This window comes from Gallinula chloropus, assembly GCF_964237585.1.
Source record: "Gallinula chloropus genome assembly, chromosome: 2".
Taxonomy (NCBI): Eukaryota; Metazoa; Chordata; class Aves; order Gruiformes; family Rallidae; genus Gallinula; species Gallinula chloropus.
The window spans coordinates 142081289-142095734 of NC_140086.1; the positions used below are offsets into that span (position 1 = coordinate 142081289).

The following is a 14446-nucleotide window of genomic DNA, read 5'->3' on the forward strand; positions in this document are numbered from 1 at the left end:
TGAGCTCGGCCTGTCAGTCAATTCACAACCCACCTCACTGTCCACTTATCTATGCCATACTTTCTCAGCTTTTCTCTTAGGATGTCATGGGAGACAGTATCAAAAACCTTGCTGAAGTCAAGGTAGATGACATCCACTGCTCTCCATCCAACCAGCCAGTGATGAGATCATAGAAGGCTATGGGATTGGTTGAGCACGATCTCCCCTTGGTGAATCCATGCTGACTACTCCTCATGACCTTCTTCTCTTCCATTGCTTGGAGATGGCATCCAGAACAAGCTGATGCAATCATCTTGGAAACAAACAGGAGATTATGTCAAATTTCCTTGCTATCACACTGTTGCTACAGTTGCTGAAAAAATACGTTACAACGTCACAAGTAAAATTTTCACACCACAGATTTTTTTTTGCATTTAGCAGCTTTTCTAAACAAAGCAAAATATTTCCATGGTAAAAATCTACTGTAATAAAGCCAGACTCCTCTGATGTTTTAGGAAGAGTTTATAGTGTTCAGGAGAGGAGTGCTGTTTCTTTCAGGTTTCCACCTATGCATTGTGAAACTAAACTCCTGGTGCTTGCTCTGTGATCTGGGCAAGAAGAGATATGTGGCATTTCCTGAAATTGTGTCTGGCTCTTGATGTGACTGTCTGGTAAAGTTCACTCATGTCACAAAAAGAAAAAGGGGCACTATTTTTTAAATGAACCATTTTTCAGGTGGCTTTGGGTGCTGATCTTGTATTTACACAGAATGGAAGGTCAGTAGGACAATGGCAACCTCATTTAGAAGCGAAGAAAAATTTTTAATGTCCTGCAGAGTGAATTTCACTTAAATCCTGTAAAAATTAAAACCTGTCTCATCTCATGCATTAAAATATGAGACTGATGAATTTTTGTGTAGGTAATTTTTTTTTCCCTGTGTAATTGAGGTGTAAGGTTTCAAAGCTCAGGCTAAATTTCTATCTTCAGTATTTCACTGTTGGTTGAATCCCACGGGCTCCCCAGATGTCTCTTCAGGAGAGACAGCAGGAAAATATTGAGACATAACTTTCTGTGTATCACCTGCTTTCCCAGAGCAGCATGGTTTGCCCTCGGGGAGAAGTCATTTTTGAAGGCAAAAATTTACGCTGTGTGGTCTTTTTTTTTTTTTGTAATGTGGCATGTGACAGAATATTTCCTTATTTAGCACTCAGAGCTTTCTATCCAATCATCCAGCCTTCAAAACTGGGGAGTATCGGTCACTGTCCTCTCTTCAGCAGGACTTCATTGCCAGCAGTTCTCATCATCTAGCTTTTGGTGAAGGGAAGAGAGAAAGAAAAAAGTATCTGCAATTATGGTCTCCGAATTCTTACTCGTCCTTTCTTTTGTTAACATTGCTTTGCAGCTGGTGGGTAAGTGCCTCTCACTTCCCTCTTGTAAAGGTGTCTGTGAAAGTCTCTGGCATTTCTGGATGATTTCTGGCTCTGTGGCAGTGCCCATTACTATTATAGTACATAATGTTAGTCTGGGACAACTAATGGGGGACTTCTTAATGGCAGGCAAGAGGCAAGGGCAGGATCTAGCAGAAGAAAGAAATGGATAGAGAAGGAAGCAAAGGCTGATTTCTTCATATATAGTGGCACTATAATGTAAATAAACCCAGAAATCAGACCTAAGAAAATCACCAGATATGTTTAAAAGTCTACTTTTTTAAAAATTCTTTACTTCTGCGTTCTAATGTTTGAGTTGTTGGTGTCTGGATAATGGTTAGCAAAATCAGGCAGGAAAAACTTAGGAAGTGGTCAAATGTGTGATTATATGTAGCACATTAGGATGTTCACAGAGGATGGCTGTGCAGCCCAGAGAGACTTAGAGCTTATAAAGAGGATGGCTTTCATTCGCTGTTTTGAACATATTGAATTCACTGCTGTTGATAAAGTGGATGAAGTAAATTCTTTGTGAAATGAAGTTGGATTATGTTTAGGAAAGTTGTTGTAGAATTGCAGTGACAATATTGCTGCCATCCCTTTAGCTGCACTTCTTTTGTAAGTATTAGATGGCTTCTGGAGGCCTGAATGTTTAAGGTTAAATCTTTTTAGCTTTGCAAATCCCAAGTAAAACTATTGCAGATTGCTTCAGGACATGTATACTTTTCAATGGCCCATGGTATCGCTGCTAGCTAGAATTTTTTTTTTTTTTTGTACTGTACAATATCAACTAAATTTATTTCAACTTTTTGCAGGCTTTATAATGAAATTTCTTTAGATTTCAAAATAAATTATAATTAATCACGATGCCCAGTGATCAAAAGACATACTGGGGACCAAAACTGGTTATGAATCCCACAAGCTTTGGAGGGAAATGCAACCAGGTGGGCCACAAAACATACCATAAAACAGCAGAGCAAATTCATAGGTATGGAACTCACTGTATGACTGGAATTAGCTCGGCTACTTCTGCTTTGAGTCGGAGCCAACACTGTAGACATAATGAGAAACTACCTGGAGAGCTAAGGAACCAGTTTCTGGTACAGGTGGACCTTTCCACATTGCCAAGTGGTGGTCAGATGCCACTACTAGACAAGTCTTGCTATTTTATCACACTGTCATTGTTTTCCTGATGTCATACCTAGTTTTACATTGTAATGACTCATAGCAAGTACTGTAGCTCTTGTAGGTAGGCAAGGCCAATGAGCCCAGAATACCCCCTGTGAGGCCCAAAGGTGTTCACCCACACTTATACAGTGAAAAAGAAGGTAATGTGGATTTGGGAGCGAGGAGACAAATGAGTCTACAAAGATGGCTGTGACCTCACTAGGAGACCTGTAAGATATGGCAGTGTGAGGACAGTTTGTAGAGTTCAGAAGTCCACAAGGCTGCGTGCCTGAGGATAAATGGAGAAGGGGTAATGGTAGTAGCAGTGTGGTTGGGGGAGTTCATGTGACTGGTGTAAATAAATTCAAGAAGCTGTGCTCAGTTCTGCTGATGTTGCTGACTGCCACTAATCCACAGTATGGCAACATGTAATAATGGAAATCATATCCTATTGTCTGTCTTACTGCTTTTTAAACCATAATGTTTCACTGGAGTCTGTTTGAAAACACCATGTTTTAATCTGGTATGAATGCAATGACTCCTTGTTCATGTGCATCATTGCATATCTACTATACATATATTCTATATTAACCATTTACTATTTTTTTTTTACAGAGACGGAAACATTTTTAATATATAATAAAGTCAACAAGCTCTGTCTTCAGGCCTCTGTTGCACAGTCAGTTAGAACTGCCACTTGCCATCAAGACAACGAATCACAAAAATTCAGGTGGATCACTGATCATCAGCTTATGAGTGTGAGACTGAACCTGTGCCTGGGGGTGTCATCAAAGGAAGATCAGGCTGTGATAACACTGTATCCCTGTAATCGAACAAGTGAGCTCCAGTGGTGGGAATGCAGAAATGAAAGCCTCCTTGCAATTCAAGGAGAAGATCTGTTTTTCAGTCCTGGTGATGAAGAACATGACAATGTTTTTTTAAAGAAGGGCCTGAGTGCAAAGAGCAAGTGGAAGATGTATGGGGCTGTGGATGTTTTATGTTCCCGGGGATTTGAAGGTACAGAAAATTGATTCTTTCACCCTTTGCACTAAATTCTTTGTATTAGAATGTTTTAGATCTTTGTCTCTGACTACTCTGATTCCTTCAGTGACTACCAGAGTTTTAGAAAATCAGTGTGCTGAAGGAGTTAACCTTGAATTTAATGTCATATTTGTGGCCAAGTATGTATTATATACATACTATATATAACATATATATATAAACCAAAACCAATATATATATTAGTTTAATATATATATCACATGTATATTAGTATTACTAATAATATAAGTATTACTTATGCTCTCTATTCTTAAAATATATATTATATATTAGTATATACATTATATACATGCTAACATATTAAAGTGTTCTGTAAAGTCACTACTGCTCACCATACTCTATTGGTACATTGTTAACAGAGAGTATGAACACTGGTAAGTTTCTTATACATCAACACAGATGTGAAATTACATCCTCAAGAAGCATGGTATGGGAAAGCTGAGAAAGGGCTGGAAGTGACAGCATAGTCAGCGGAAGCGTAACTTTTGTGACTCAGAAAATGAGGCCGCTCATGGAATAATTAAAATTTCCAGTGCAATTACCCTTTGTGATTAGCTGAAGTCTGATTGATTTGAATGGCTTTTCCACATCCAGAATGAATGTTCTAATAATCACTGCACAGGATATTTGAGGAATCAAACTCTGGGCCTTGCATGTGGCAGCTGCTCCACTGGATGTGAGATACTTAAATGGTCACTGGAATAAAACCAGAGATGGATTGTCAAACCTGATGTTTACTTTTTCCAGGAAGTAGGACTTCTAAATATTAGTCCACCCTCTTGCACATTTTATATAAATCTTAAAATTGTTTTAAACTGTAGCATCTTAGAGTAGAGCTCTGAAGCCTTATTAAGTTTGTAAAAGCATCTTGGTCAGAACAAAAATCTGATTGTAGACCTCATCTATGAAATATTACTTCACATCAGAATAGCACTGATCTAAAACATGTCAGCAGCTTAAGTCTGGAAAAAAAAGTGTTGAAATGTGTTTTGTTATGGTGTGGGAAAAGTAACATGCAAAGCATTTTGAGATGCAATTCAGCCAGTAGCATAGGCTTTACTTTATTCACAGTATTATTTTCCATTCTGTCTGTATCATTTTGTCTTCTCAGAGACCTTTACGCTGCTAGGAAATGCTTTTGGGGCACCCTGTGTATTCCCTTTCATGTACAAGAAGCAGTGGTACGCTGAATGCACAGTCGCTGGCCGGTCAGACGGCTGGCTCTGGTGTGCAACCACTGCAGACTATGACAAAGACCAGCGTTATGGATTTTGCCCATCAGAAGGTAATTTACCTGTTCCTATGCAGTTCTCCTCTGTGTGGTACTGGCAAACCATCACTAGCAGAACATGAATATCTTTATAATACATATATCTTTATAATAACACATTGTTTACATATTTTAGTTCATGATGATTTGCCACATCCTGCAGCACTCAACACAATGAAATAACTTATGTTGCATAAAGATGTGGAGAAAGGTGTGATTGAAGAGTAACAGAGCATATGGTTCCCACTAACTGCAGTGGTGTTGCTGAGAAGCACGGTAATTTTGAGCTCCACGTGTTTCCCAGACAGGATGTGCACTGTGACCACTGAACCACCCTTCACTGAGGACCTCTGTTGCGATGGATGTGGGCATAGACATGAGTGCTGCAGGAAGATTAATGAAGTTAATGTTTCAATCTGCATAATTTTCATGTGAATATTTTTTTCACTCGAGTGGATTATGTCATTTTATCCATGCTATTCAGCCTTTTATATTGCTTGGGAAGGAGTATTTCCACACCTTCTGACAACTGCCTCCTATCTCTGGCATTTCTCTGCAACTTCAATCACTTTCCGAAAATCGTCTTCCATTCCTGTGGTCAATTCCCCTGACATATGCCTTTGTGGCCTTGGTCCTGACAGGAGAGCTTTGGATTCAAGGTGTTGAAGACTCCTCCTGACACTTTTCCCCTATATTCCTCCCCGTTGCTCTCGTTTGACATTATATCTTTTATATCATTATTAAAATGGCCCTTTACTCTAGTTGATTCAAAATGTACTTCTGGTGTTGTTCAAATTCATAGCCAAATATGCTCTCCAGGTCCCTATGAAGATACCTAGGACACTGAGCCCAAAAGGCATGTGACATAGGGTCAGTGGATAATTTTCAGTTTTTGAAAGCCAATCCCAATTCTCATTCCTTCTTTTAATTCAACTTCGTGTTGTCTTTGGGGAACAATAAGATATCTGATTCAGTTTTGTCCTGTATTTTATTGAGCATGTGTAGATCTTCAACAGGCCAAAGATGAAAAGCTAATCAGAAGAGAAGCATAATGCATCTCAGCACCAATGCAGTGCCCGGGCTCTGAAGCTGTATGACAGACTTGTCCAGGAGCATTCTTCAAGTGGGGGATTTATCTAACTGTTTTGAATGCTAGTTTCAGCTCTAGAGCTGGTTCTCACAGCTCTCAGTGGGAACTGCTATCCAGAAAGAGGATATGTTGCATATCTTTCTGTAGATTTCACTTAGTATTTCTGCCACATCACTTCATGCAATATCTTTGTCTATGCATCCCCTTCACTTGTAGTAATTACTGAATTATGTATCTTCATGGAACAGAAGGCAATATTTGCCAGCTCTTCTTGTCAGTTTACAGGACTTAACTTCATCCTTCCCCATCCCACTTGTAACATTTTCAGTGCTCTTGAAAGAACAGTGGTGACACTTAATGAGAGCGTCATGCATAATGAGAACTTGAGGCTCATTTTTTCTGTGGGTGAGTTACTATCCACGCCAAAATAATGATTTTCTCCACCAGATAAAGTCACCACCTGGACTACAGATCTGTTAACAAACATCCACTACCAAATAAACTCTGAATCGGCTCTCACGTGGCACCAAGCCAGAAAGAGCTGTCAACAACAGAAGGCAGAATTATTGAGTATCACAGACATTCATGAACAGATGTACCTTAAAGGTAAGGAAGTAAAGCAAGCCCTGACTTACATGCAGGATATGTTCAGTCCATTGTACCCATGTACTGCTGGAGGAATGCTATGGAAGAATGTCTGTCTTGTTACTTTTAATGAAGTTTTTAACCTCCAAGAGATTTAGTATTATTGTTTATACTTACTTATCAATATTTCTATTAAACAACTCCAATCTTGTAAAGAATTCAGGTTATTCTATAGAAAAACTTTAATCCTGAATTTGTTCTGCGGTGTCTTACCTGTGCTTATTTTGCATTAGGTGATAGAGTAAGGGAGGGGGGGAGGTTGTTTGCTTTTTGCATATTCTTCTCACTTCTCTTGACTACTCAGAGTTAACAGAGGGTACAGATTCTGCACTGTGGATTGGACTTAACAGACTGGACTTGAGGAGCGGATGGGAGTGGATTGGAGGCAGCCCATTCCAATATTTAAACTGGGCTCCAGGTAGCTGTGACTTTCTTTAACTGTATTCCTGCAGAAAAAATATGTGCACCTCAAATAGTGCTTTAATTTCTATTATCAGATAAATATGCCGTGAAATATGGGCATGAGAAAAAATAGGACTTAAGCATTAAGGCACTGAAGCAACATGTATTTCAGCTCTTCTTGCTTTAGCTATAGAAAAAGCTTTTTTTCTATAGCAATATAAGCCTAATACTTCTATGTATTGCAAAAATATTTTAGGTCTGAAAGCAATATTATTTTTCCCAAAGATATAAGGCCTTCCATTTATCTTCTTTAGCAATGAACTGTGAGCGGGCTACATGTTTGTATCCGCTTAAACCATACTACATTTCATACAGGCATTCCTGCTGCTAGAGATGTTCCTCAGCTCTTGCTAAAGTTAGAAAAGACATGATCTGTCATTCCAGCCAGGAGTGATTTCTTCTGTGTGTTCTACAGCTTAGAGCACTATTTGTCTTTCAGAAAAATTTACTTTTTTTTTCCTGTACCTTTCCCAAAGGAAGCCCCTCTCCGGAATCTGGAAAACTCTGTGCAGTTTTGAATCCTGAAACAAAAGCTAAATGGCAAAATTTGGAATGTGATCAGAAACTTGGTTATATTTGTAAGAAAAGAAACTTTACCTTGGTTCCCTCAGGTATGCTGGTATATGTTGATTAAAAGTAGAAGCTTTTATCCGAATTGCTGAGCACATTGACAGAAGCATGCAGAATTTTGTTAGAAATAGCAACAATTTATATGGTTTATCTGGTTTATCTGCTTTGCGTTTTACAATCCTGGCACCCTTTCAAGGTTGAGCTGTGGTTCCACAACAGAAAGAATGAAATGGGTAAAAACAAAGAACACTCACCTTCTCCTGTCCATGTTTTTGCAGTCATGTGTCTCCTTTGAATCGTAGAAGCACTGAGGTTGGAATAGACCTTTAGGATCATCAAGTCTGATCATAAACTACTGCTAATACATACACTACTCAGCATAAAAGTGGGCTACAAATAAAAAAAATATTTTTTCAGCAGAGAGATGTTAGTAAAGATAATGAAAAGGAAGAAAAATGTAAACATAGCAAATATGAAAATATTTTAAGTGTATAAATATTTCCCTACTGCTGTTTTCCTATGTATAAATCTAGTTGTAAATCTGTCTGGGTGATTTCTACTCTGTAGATACACTTAATCTTTTAAAAATTCATAAGCGTTCTATGTTAGGTGCAGATGATAATTCCTGATTTCTCTTAACTGAAAAATAAGTACTAAATAATACAAAATCAGTAAAAATTAATTCAATAGTGCATTTTTACAGACATTTGACTATATAAAAACCTTAGAATTTTTATTAAACAATATTTATATTAAAAGAAATCTTCATTTTTCAAGCTAAAACAGCTAAGTTTAGAGTCATATTTTTATTTACTAGGCTTTTTTCTATATTTTGTATCTGTAATTTCCTTATAATGAGACTTACCAGAGAAAATTCTTATTTTATGATTTTTGCACAGAATAAGCAAAAATATTTGCAGTCTTGTCCCTTGCATGGCATTTGAACTCTCCTGGCATCTCTTTGTAGGTGTCATTGTGCCTATTACTTGTCCACATGGATGGGTACCATATGTAAATCACTGTTACAAGATCTTCAGGGAGACCAAAGGATGGGAAGAAGCTTTGACCTCTTGTCAGAAGGAAGGGAGTCACCTGGCCAGCATCCAAAGCCTTGAGGAGCACAGCTTTATAGTGTCTCAGCTTGGGTACAGTAAGTACTATTGATTTGTGCTTTACTTTGCACGAGGTAGAAGGACATCAGTCATCCCAGTGAGAAGTTTTCTTCAAGAAAGGATTGCAAAATATAACTTCCACTTTGAAAGAGTACTTTTTATGGAAAGGCGTCATGTTTGTGCTACTTTCTGTGCATTTGGGGAACTTACAGTGGGGGCCTAAATCATATCCTCCTGCTTCTTCTTGGTCAGCCAACATCCATATCAGCAAGTTTACTGGTCTCTGCAAAAGTAATGGATGAAACCTGTGAAAGAGAAGTCTAGATTTCCACACTGCCAGGTGGAAAAAAACCTGGCAAAGCTAGCCAAGGTGCTTACCAGGCTGCAAGCTGGGGACTTGCTTGGGCTGCCTAAAGGACTGTGCTCAGATCAATGGATCTAATATGTCAGCGTGGTCTCACCATGACCTTTTTAGTATCTCTGGCAGAAACATGAGGACTCTGTAGCCATGTTGCTACCTTTTGCCCCTGTTAACTATTTTGCTTTTTTTTTTCCATGCTTAGAGAGAGTGAAAGCCTTAATTAACTACTGAAAAAAGTGAAAGTCAAACCAAAAATTTCTTTCTTTAGAAAGAGGAATTTGTCTGCTTATTGTCCAACCATATAAGAGGATATTTTTGATTTCTTATACTTCTTTATTCTGGTATCATACTCCATTTTAGTGACAACTGAAGAAATTGTAAATATCCATTCATTCTCTTGCTTTTTTCCTCCCTTTCTCTCTCTTTCTCTCTTTCACATTTTTGTGAATATTGCTGAAATCTACCTTTCACTGTCCTTGCTTTATTTTTGTAAAGGATCCCTAAAGGCACGGGATGATACATTGGTTTAGGCACGAAGAAACCCCACAGGTCATTTGGTCTAACCTCAGCTTTGATCTGGGCCAGCCTCAAGGTTTTAGGTCTGATTGCTGAGAGCTTTTCCCTGTTGAGTTTTGGGTATAGTTGGAAACTCAGTTTTAATTTATTGCCTAAATAAGAGACCTAGGTCTGGAGGAGCCTGTGCTTTAAAAGGTTTCTCAGCTTTTCTAATTTTGTTGAAAGATACTTAAAACATTCACGCTCTAAAATGATGTAAAAGTATTTTAAGTGACCACTGCAATAGAACCTAAACCCTAACTATTCATTCAGTTCTATTGTATCATCATATTAGCACTAGGCTGGTAATTTACTCTTCTCTCACTGCTATGAAGAAGAGAAGTAAATTTTTATTAAGTGCAGGGATTTCATTCATATGCCTTTTCCAGAGAATACAATCTTTATGCTAATATCTACATGAAAATATTACTTTATAAAATGATCCGGCAACACATTAGATAACTTTATGTTTAGTAAATTTATGAAATTTTGCCTGTGAAAAGGATGCAGTGGCAGGGCTTTTCTAGTTCTGTGTTTCCATGTTTTAGAGCCAACAGACAAACTATGGATTGGGCTGAACGATCATAAGGTTCAAATGTATTTTGAATGGAGTGATGGTACACCAGTGACATACACAAAATGGCAACTGGGAGAGCCATCCACCACAAACAATAGGCCAGAAGACTGTGTACTGATGAAGGGCCAGGTAACTTTACTCACAACATATTTGACTTCAATATTGAAACTAACTTCTGAATAAAAGAATAATGTGCCCCAGTATTTCAGCAACTGTACAGGGCCAGAAAAAGGGATGTGGGGACAAGAGGATGAGATTCGAATATGACCTTTCACTAAAAAGAAAGAATAAATAACAAAGAAAATTAATGCATTACTGCATTGCTGATTAAAATATTCTTTTTACATTGAAATGAAAGTTACCAATGAAATTATTTGAGCTATAAAACAGGTCTCAGTGCAGTTTGGGTACATTCATAAAATCATAGAACCAAAGAATATGTTGGGTTGGAAGGGACCCACAAGGATCATCAAGTCCAACTGCTGGCTCCACACAGGACCAGCCAGGTCAGAGCATGGGACTGAGTGCATTGTCCAGATGCTTCTTGAACTCAGCCAAACTCGGTGCTGTGACTACTGCCCTAGGGAGCCTGTTCCAGTGCCTGACCACCCTCTCAGTACAGAACCTCTTCCTAACACCTGACCTAAACCGCCCTGTCACAGCTTCATACTGTTCCCTCGGGTTCTGTCACCGGTCACTAAAGAGAGGAGATTGCTGCATTCCCCTTTGCTCTCCTTGTCAGGTGGGGATCCTTGCTACCTTCCTTGTCCATCCCTGCATGACACAACTGCCTGTGCGTGGCCCCGCAGAACAGGTCGGGGACTGGCCTCCTGCACCCTCGTCCCCTGTCATTGCTACCAGCTGTAGCTGTACTATCACAGCCCAGTTAGCATCTCAGTGAATGTGAACAAATTTATTTTTGTAGCAGCTAGGAAAATTGGGTAAGGAAAAAATGTTGCTCTTTCAAAAAGTTTTCATTATATAGAAAGAAATATATTCATTTTCTTTAGATTATTCTTCTTAATCTCATTCTTATTTCACTCTTTTTCCTGGCTCACAGTATGGCTATTGGGCAGACTATGTCTGTGAGAAGAAAGCTGGTTACATTTGTAAAAGGAAACCTATATCACAAATAGCTGGAGAAAATGAAATTATTGATGAAGGTTGCAAAAAAGTAAGTATATAAGAATGGAACATTAATTTACCAGATCACATAGTATGTTTTCTAAGAATTATCTAGAATAACTTGAATAGTTTAAATATAGAATTATTTTTATTGTGAGGTCTGTCTCACTCTTGAAACTTTAGGAAACCATTTAGAGAAACTGCTTAGAAAGAATATGTAATTTTACTGCAAAAGGTTTCTAATTCAAAATATTAATGATTATTATGATTTACTAATTTTGAAATGGTATAGCTCACTTAATATGTAATATCATAGTTATTTTAAAGTTATATGGAAATCCTAAAATCATGTTACAGGGCTGGAGAAGGTATGGGACATACTGCTATCTTATTGCACGTGTTCCAGCAACATTTTCTGTGGCAAACACCACTTGTGAAGAGGAAAAAGGTTACTTAGCCACAGTTGAAAGTAGGTATGATAATGACTTTTCCTTGGCTTTTAGTTATAAATTCTAAAATACTTCTGGAATTACTGCTCAATTTTAGCACAATGTCAGTCAGCAGAACATCTAGGTGTCCTGGTTCTGGCCAGGCCATAGTGCACCTCCCCAAGCTGCCAGCACAGGGGAGCTGAATTAGCAGGGACTGTTTTCTACACCACCTGGCATCATTCCCCCATAAGAGGGGTTGGTCGAGGAGTGGTGCTCCTGAGTGCCTCCTGTCATGCAGTACTCTGTGTTATCATCGGGTCAATAAGGTACTCTGTGTATCACTGGGTGTAAGTGAAATCTGCTGTGGGCTTTATAATTCCCCTTTCATGGTGCTTTTGTCAGTAAACTGTCCTTATCCCAACTCATGGAGGATGGGGAGCGGGGGCGGGGGGGTGGGGGGTGGTCTGTCTCTTTCTTTTCAAGGAATGCTCAGCCACTGTTTGGGCCTGAACCATCATGCTAGGGTACAGACAAGGTATCAAGTTGAACAAAAATGTCTCACTTTTGTTTGTTGACTTAAACAGAATCCCATCATAAGCTCCTCTCCCCCAGTCTGAAGCAAGGAAATGGAGAAAAGGATTCAAATCAGGTTAAACAGTAGGATTTGGTTAAATTATCTTGTTTTCACTTGCTTCATTACCATCCCTTTGACAGGTATGAACAAGCCTACTTGACTAGCCTTGTTGGCCTGAGGCCTGAGAAATATTTCTGGCTTGGTCTTTCTGACACAGAGGACCAAGGCACTTTCAAGTGGGCCAACGGTGAAGCCGTCTCCTTCACACACTGGAATGCAGCAATGCCTGGTAGGTGCCATGACAGGGGATGGTGGGCACTCTGAGGTCATTCTCCCTATTTAGATTTGCATTGGCAATGTCCTCTGAATTTTATACATTAATCTTTCAGTATATGTTATAGGAACTAGCAGTTCTGGATGCCCACCTTTTAATTTCAATGGGAACAATTTAAACTTCAGTCTTATATTTGAATATCTGATATATTTATCCATAAGTTTAGCCTTTTGGCTCATCCTCACATAGAAAAACAGGCAGTTCCTCACAGTATTCTGCACTCATACCTCCAGTGGCAAAGTTAGCCTGTGAGAAGTGTCTGAAACCAAGCAGCTGTAATAAGGATTTTATGACAGAATTACAAAAACACAGTATCAAAAATGATCATACCATTACTTTTAAATTTTGATGTTAAGAAAGCTTCATTCATGGAATCTTATTGTGCAGAAGCACAGAAAAAAAAGATTTCAAAATCAAAGGAATCTGCTCTACCCAAGATACACTACATCCTTCTAGTGATCATTTGTCTGAAAACTTTCTCAAAAAACCTTCAGTGAGGCTATAAAATGTCAAATAAAATAAAAATAATTAAAAATCGCAAAAGATATAGAACAATAAAACTGCCTTCACAGCTAAAGGGTGAAAAAGTTACACTCAAAATGGTTCTAGGGACATGTGGGGAAATACAGGCCAATGAGTCATAGGTAAATTAGTGGGATCTTTAACAAAGAATAGAATAAAGAAGATACAGTGGGAAAGATATATCAAGTTCCTTGTGTAAAGGGAGGTCATGCTCACACATCTCCTGGAGCTCCTCACAGGAGCCAAAAGCATACAAGTAAGGGAAATCATCTTATTTTCGTCTATCTTGATTACCAAAATCCTTTCTTCTAATCTGACCTGACACAGGAAAGCTCTTGTATTAATAAAAAAATTTGATCAAAAGGTAGGGAATGGAAAGGTTGGGTTTGGGTTTGTTTTTTTTTTTTGTGTCGTGCTTTGTTTGTAGGTTTGTTGAGGGTTTTTTTTGTGGGGTTAATTTTTACTGAGGAAGACGGTTTTGGTTTCTCATAAAGGAAATAATCCAGGATGTGTAGCGATGAGAACTGGGACTGCAGCTGGTTTATGGGACGTTCTTGACTGTGAAAAAAAGCAAAAATATATCTGTAAGCAGTGGGCAAAGAATGCAACAGCTCCACCTATTCCAACTACTACTCCAGTCTCCACATGCCCTGAAGGTTGGGTTTCAAGAGGCTATAGTAATTACTGTTTTAAGGTAAGTGCCTACATAGTTAAAAATAAAGGAAGGTTTTTTACTACTGTGTTTTTGGGGGGTTTGTTGGGGTTTTTTTTTTGGGGGGGGGGGCTGGGGTGTGAAGTGGGAGAAAGAGAGAAAGAAAAAGGAAGTGGCATCTTCATTTTGCAATATCTGAGATTGGAATATAGCAAAAAAAAAAAAAAACAAACCACATCCTCAGACATCTCAGGGAATTATCCGTAAGAATGGAGAAACTAAAGAAGAAAGATGAGGTTGAAGGGACTGGACACAAGGGTACAGGGAAGAAATGAGGAAGTTTGTGCCTCAGGACTTGAATGAATTGGAGCAGAAAATGGAAGTAGAGCAATGTAAGAAGACACAAAGAAAAGAGAAAAAAGGAGAAACAACTTAATGTTTGCAAAATTTTTAGAGGTAACAGTGTAAAACTTTTGTATTAAACAGCAGAAGCAGCAAAGCTTGGATTTTAGTGTGGCTCTTTGTACCAGTTGT

The 14446-nt window shown here is 38.6% G+C and overlaps 1 protein-coding gene across 1 annotated transcript in view; it reads left to right on the forward strand.

Annotated features, from left to right (window-relative positions):
• Window positions 1–1330: 1330 nt before the first annotated feature.
• Window positions 1331–14446, forward strand: part of LOC311189102 (uncharacterized protein) — a gene marked incomplete at its 5' end in the record, with an annotated part of 101335 nt that continues 88219 nt past the window's right edge. Inside the window, 12 exons of the mRNA XM_084260682.1 lie at window positions 1331–1388; window positions 3186–3587; window positions 4744–4917; window positions 6440–6598; window positions 6942–7055; window positions 7576–7710; window positions 8637–8819; window positions 10246–10403; window positions 11335–11448; window positions 11757–11872; window positions 12545–12693; window positions 13755–13954. Of these exons, the coding sequence (XP_084116808.1) occupies window positions 1331–1388; window positions 3186–3587; window positions 4744–4917; window positions 6440–6598; window positions 6942–7055; window positions 7576–7710; window positions 8637–8819; window positions 10246–10403; window positions 11335–11448; window positions 11757–11872; window positions 12545–12693; window positions 13755–13954 (1962 nt within the window). The remainder of the gene's footprint in view (window positions 1389–3185; window positions 3588–4743; window positions 4918–6439; window positions 6599–6941; window positions 7056–7575; window positions 7711–8636; window positions 8820–10245; window positions 10404–11334; window positions 11449–11756; window positions 11873–12544; window positions 12694–13754; window positions 13955–14446) is intronic.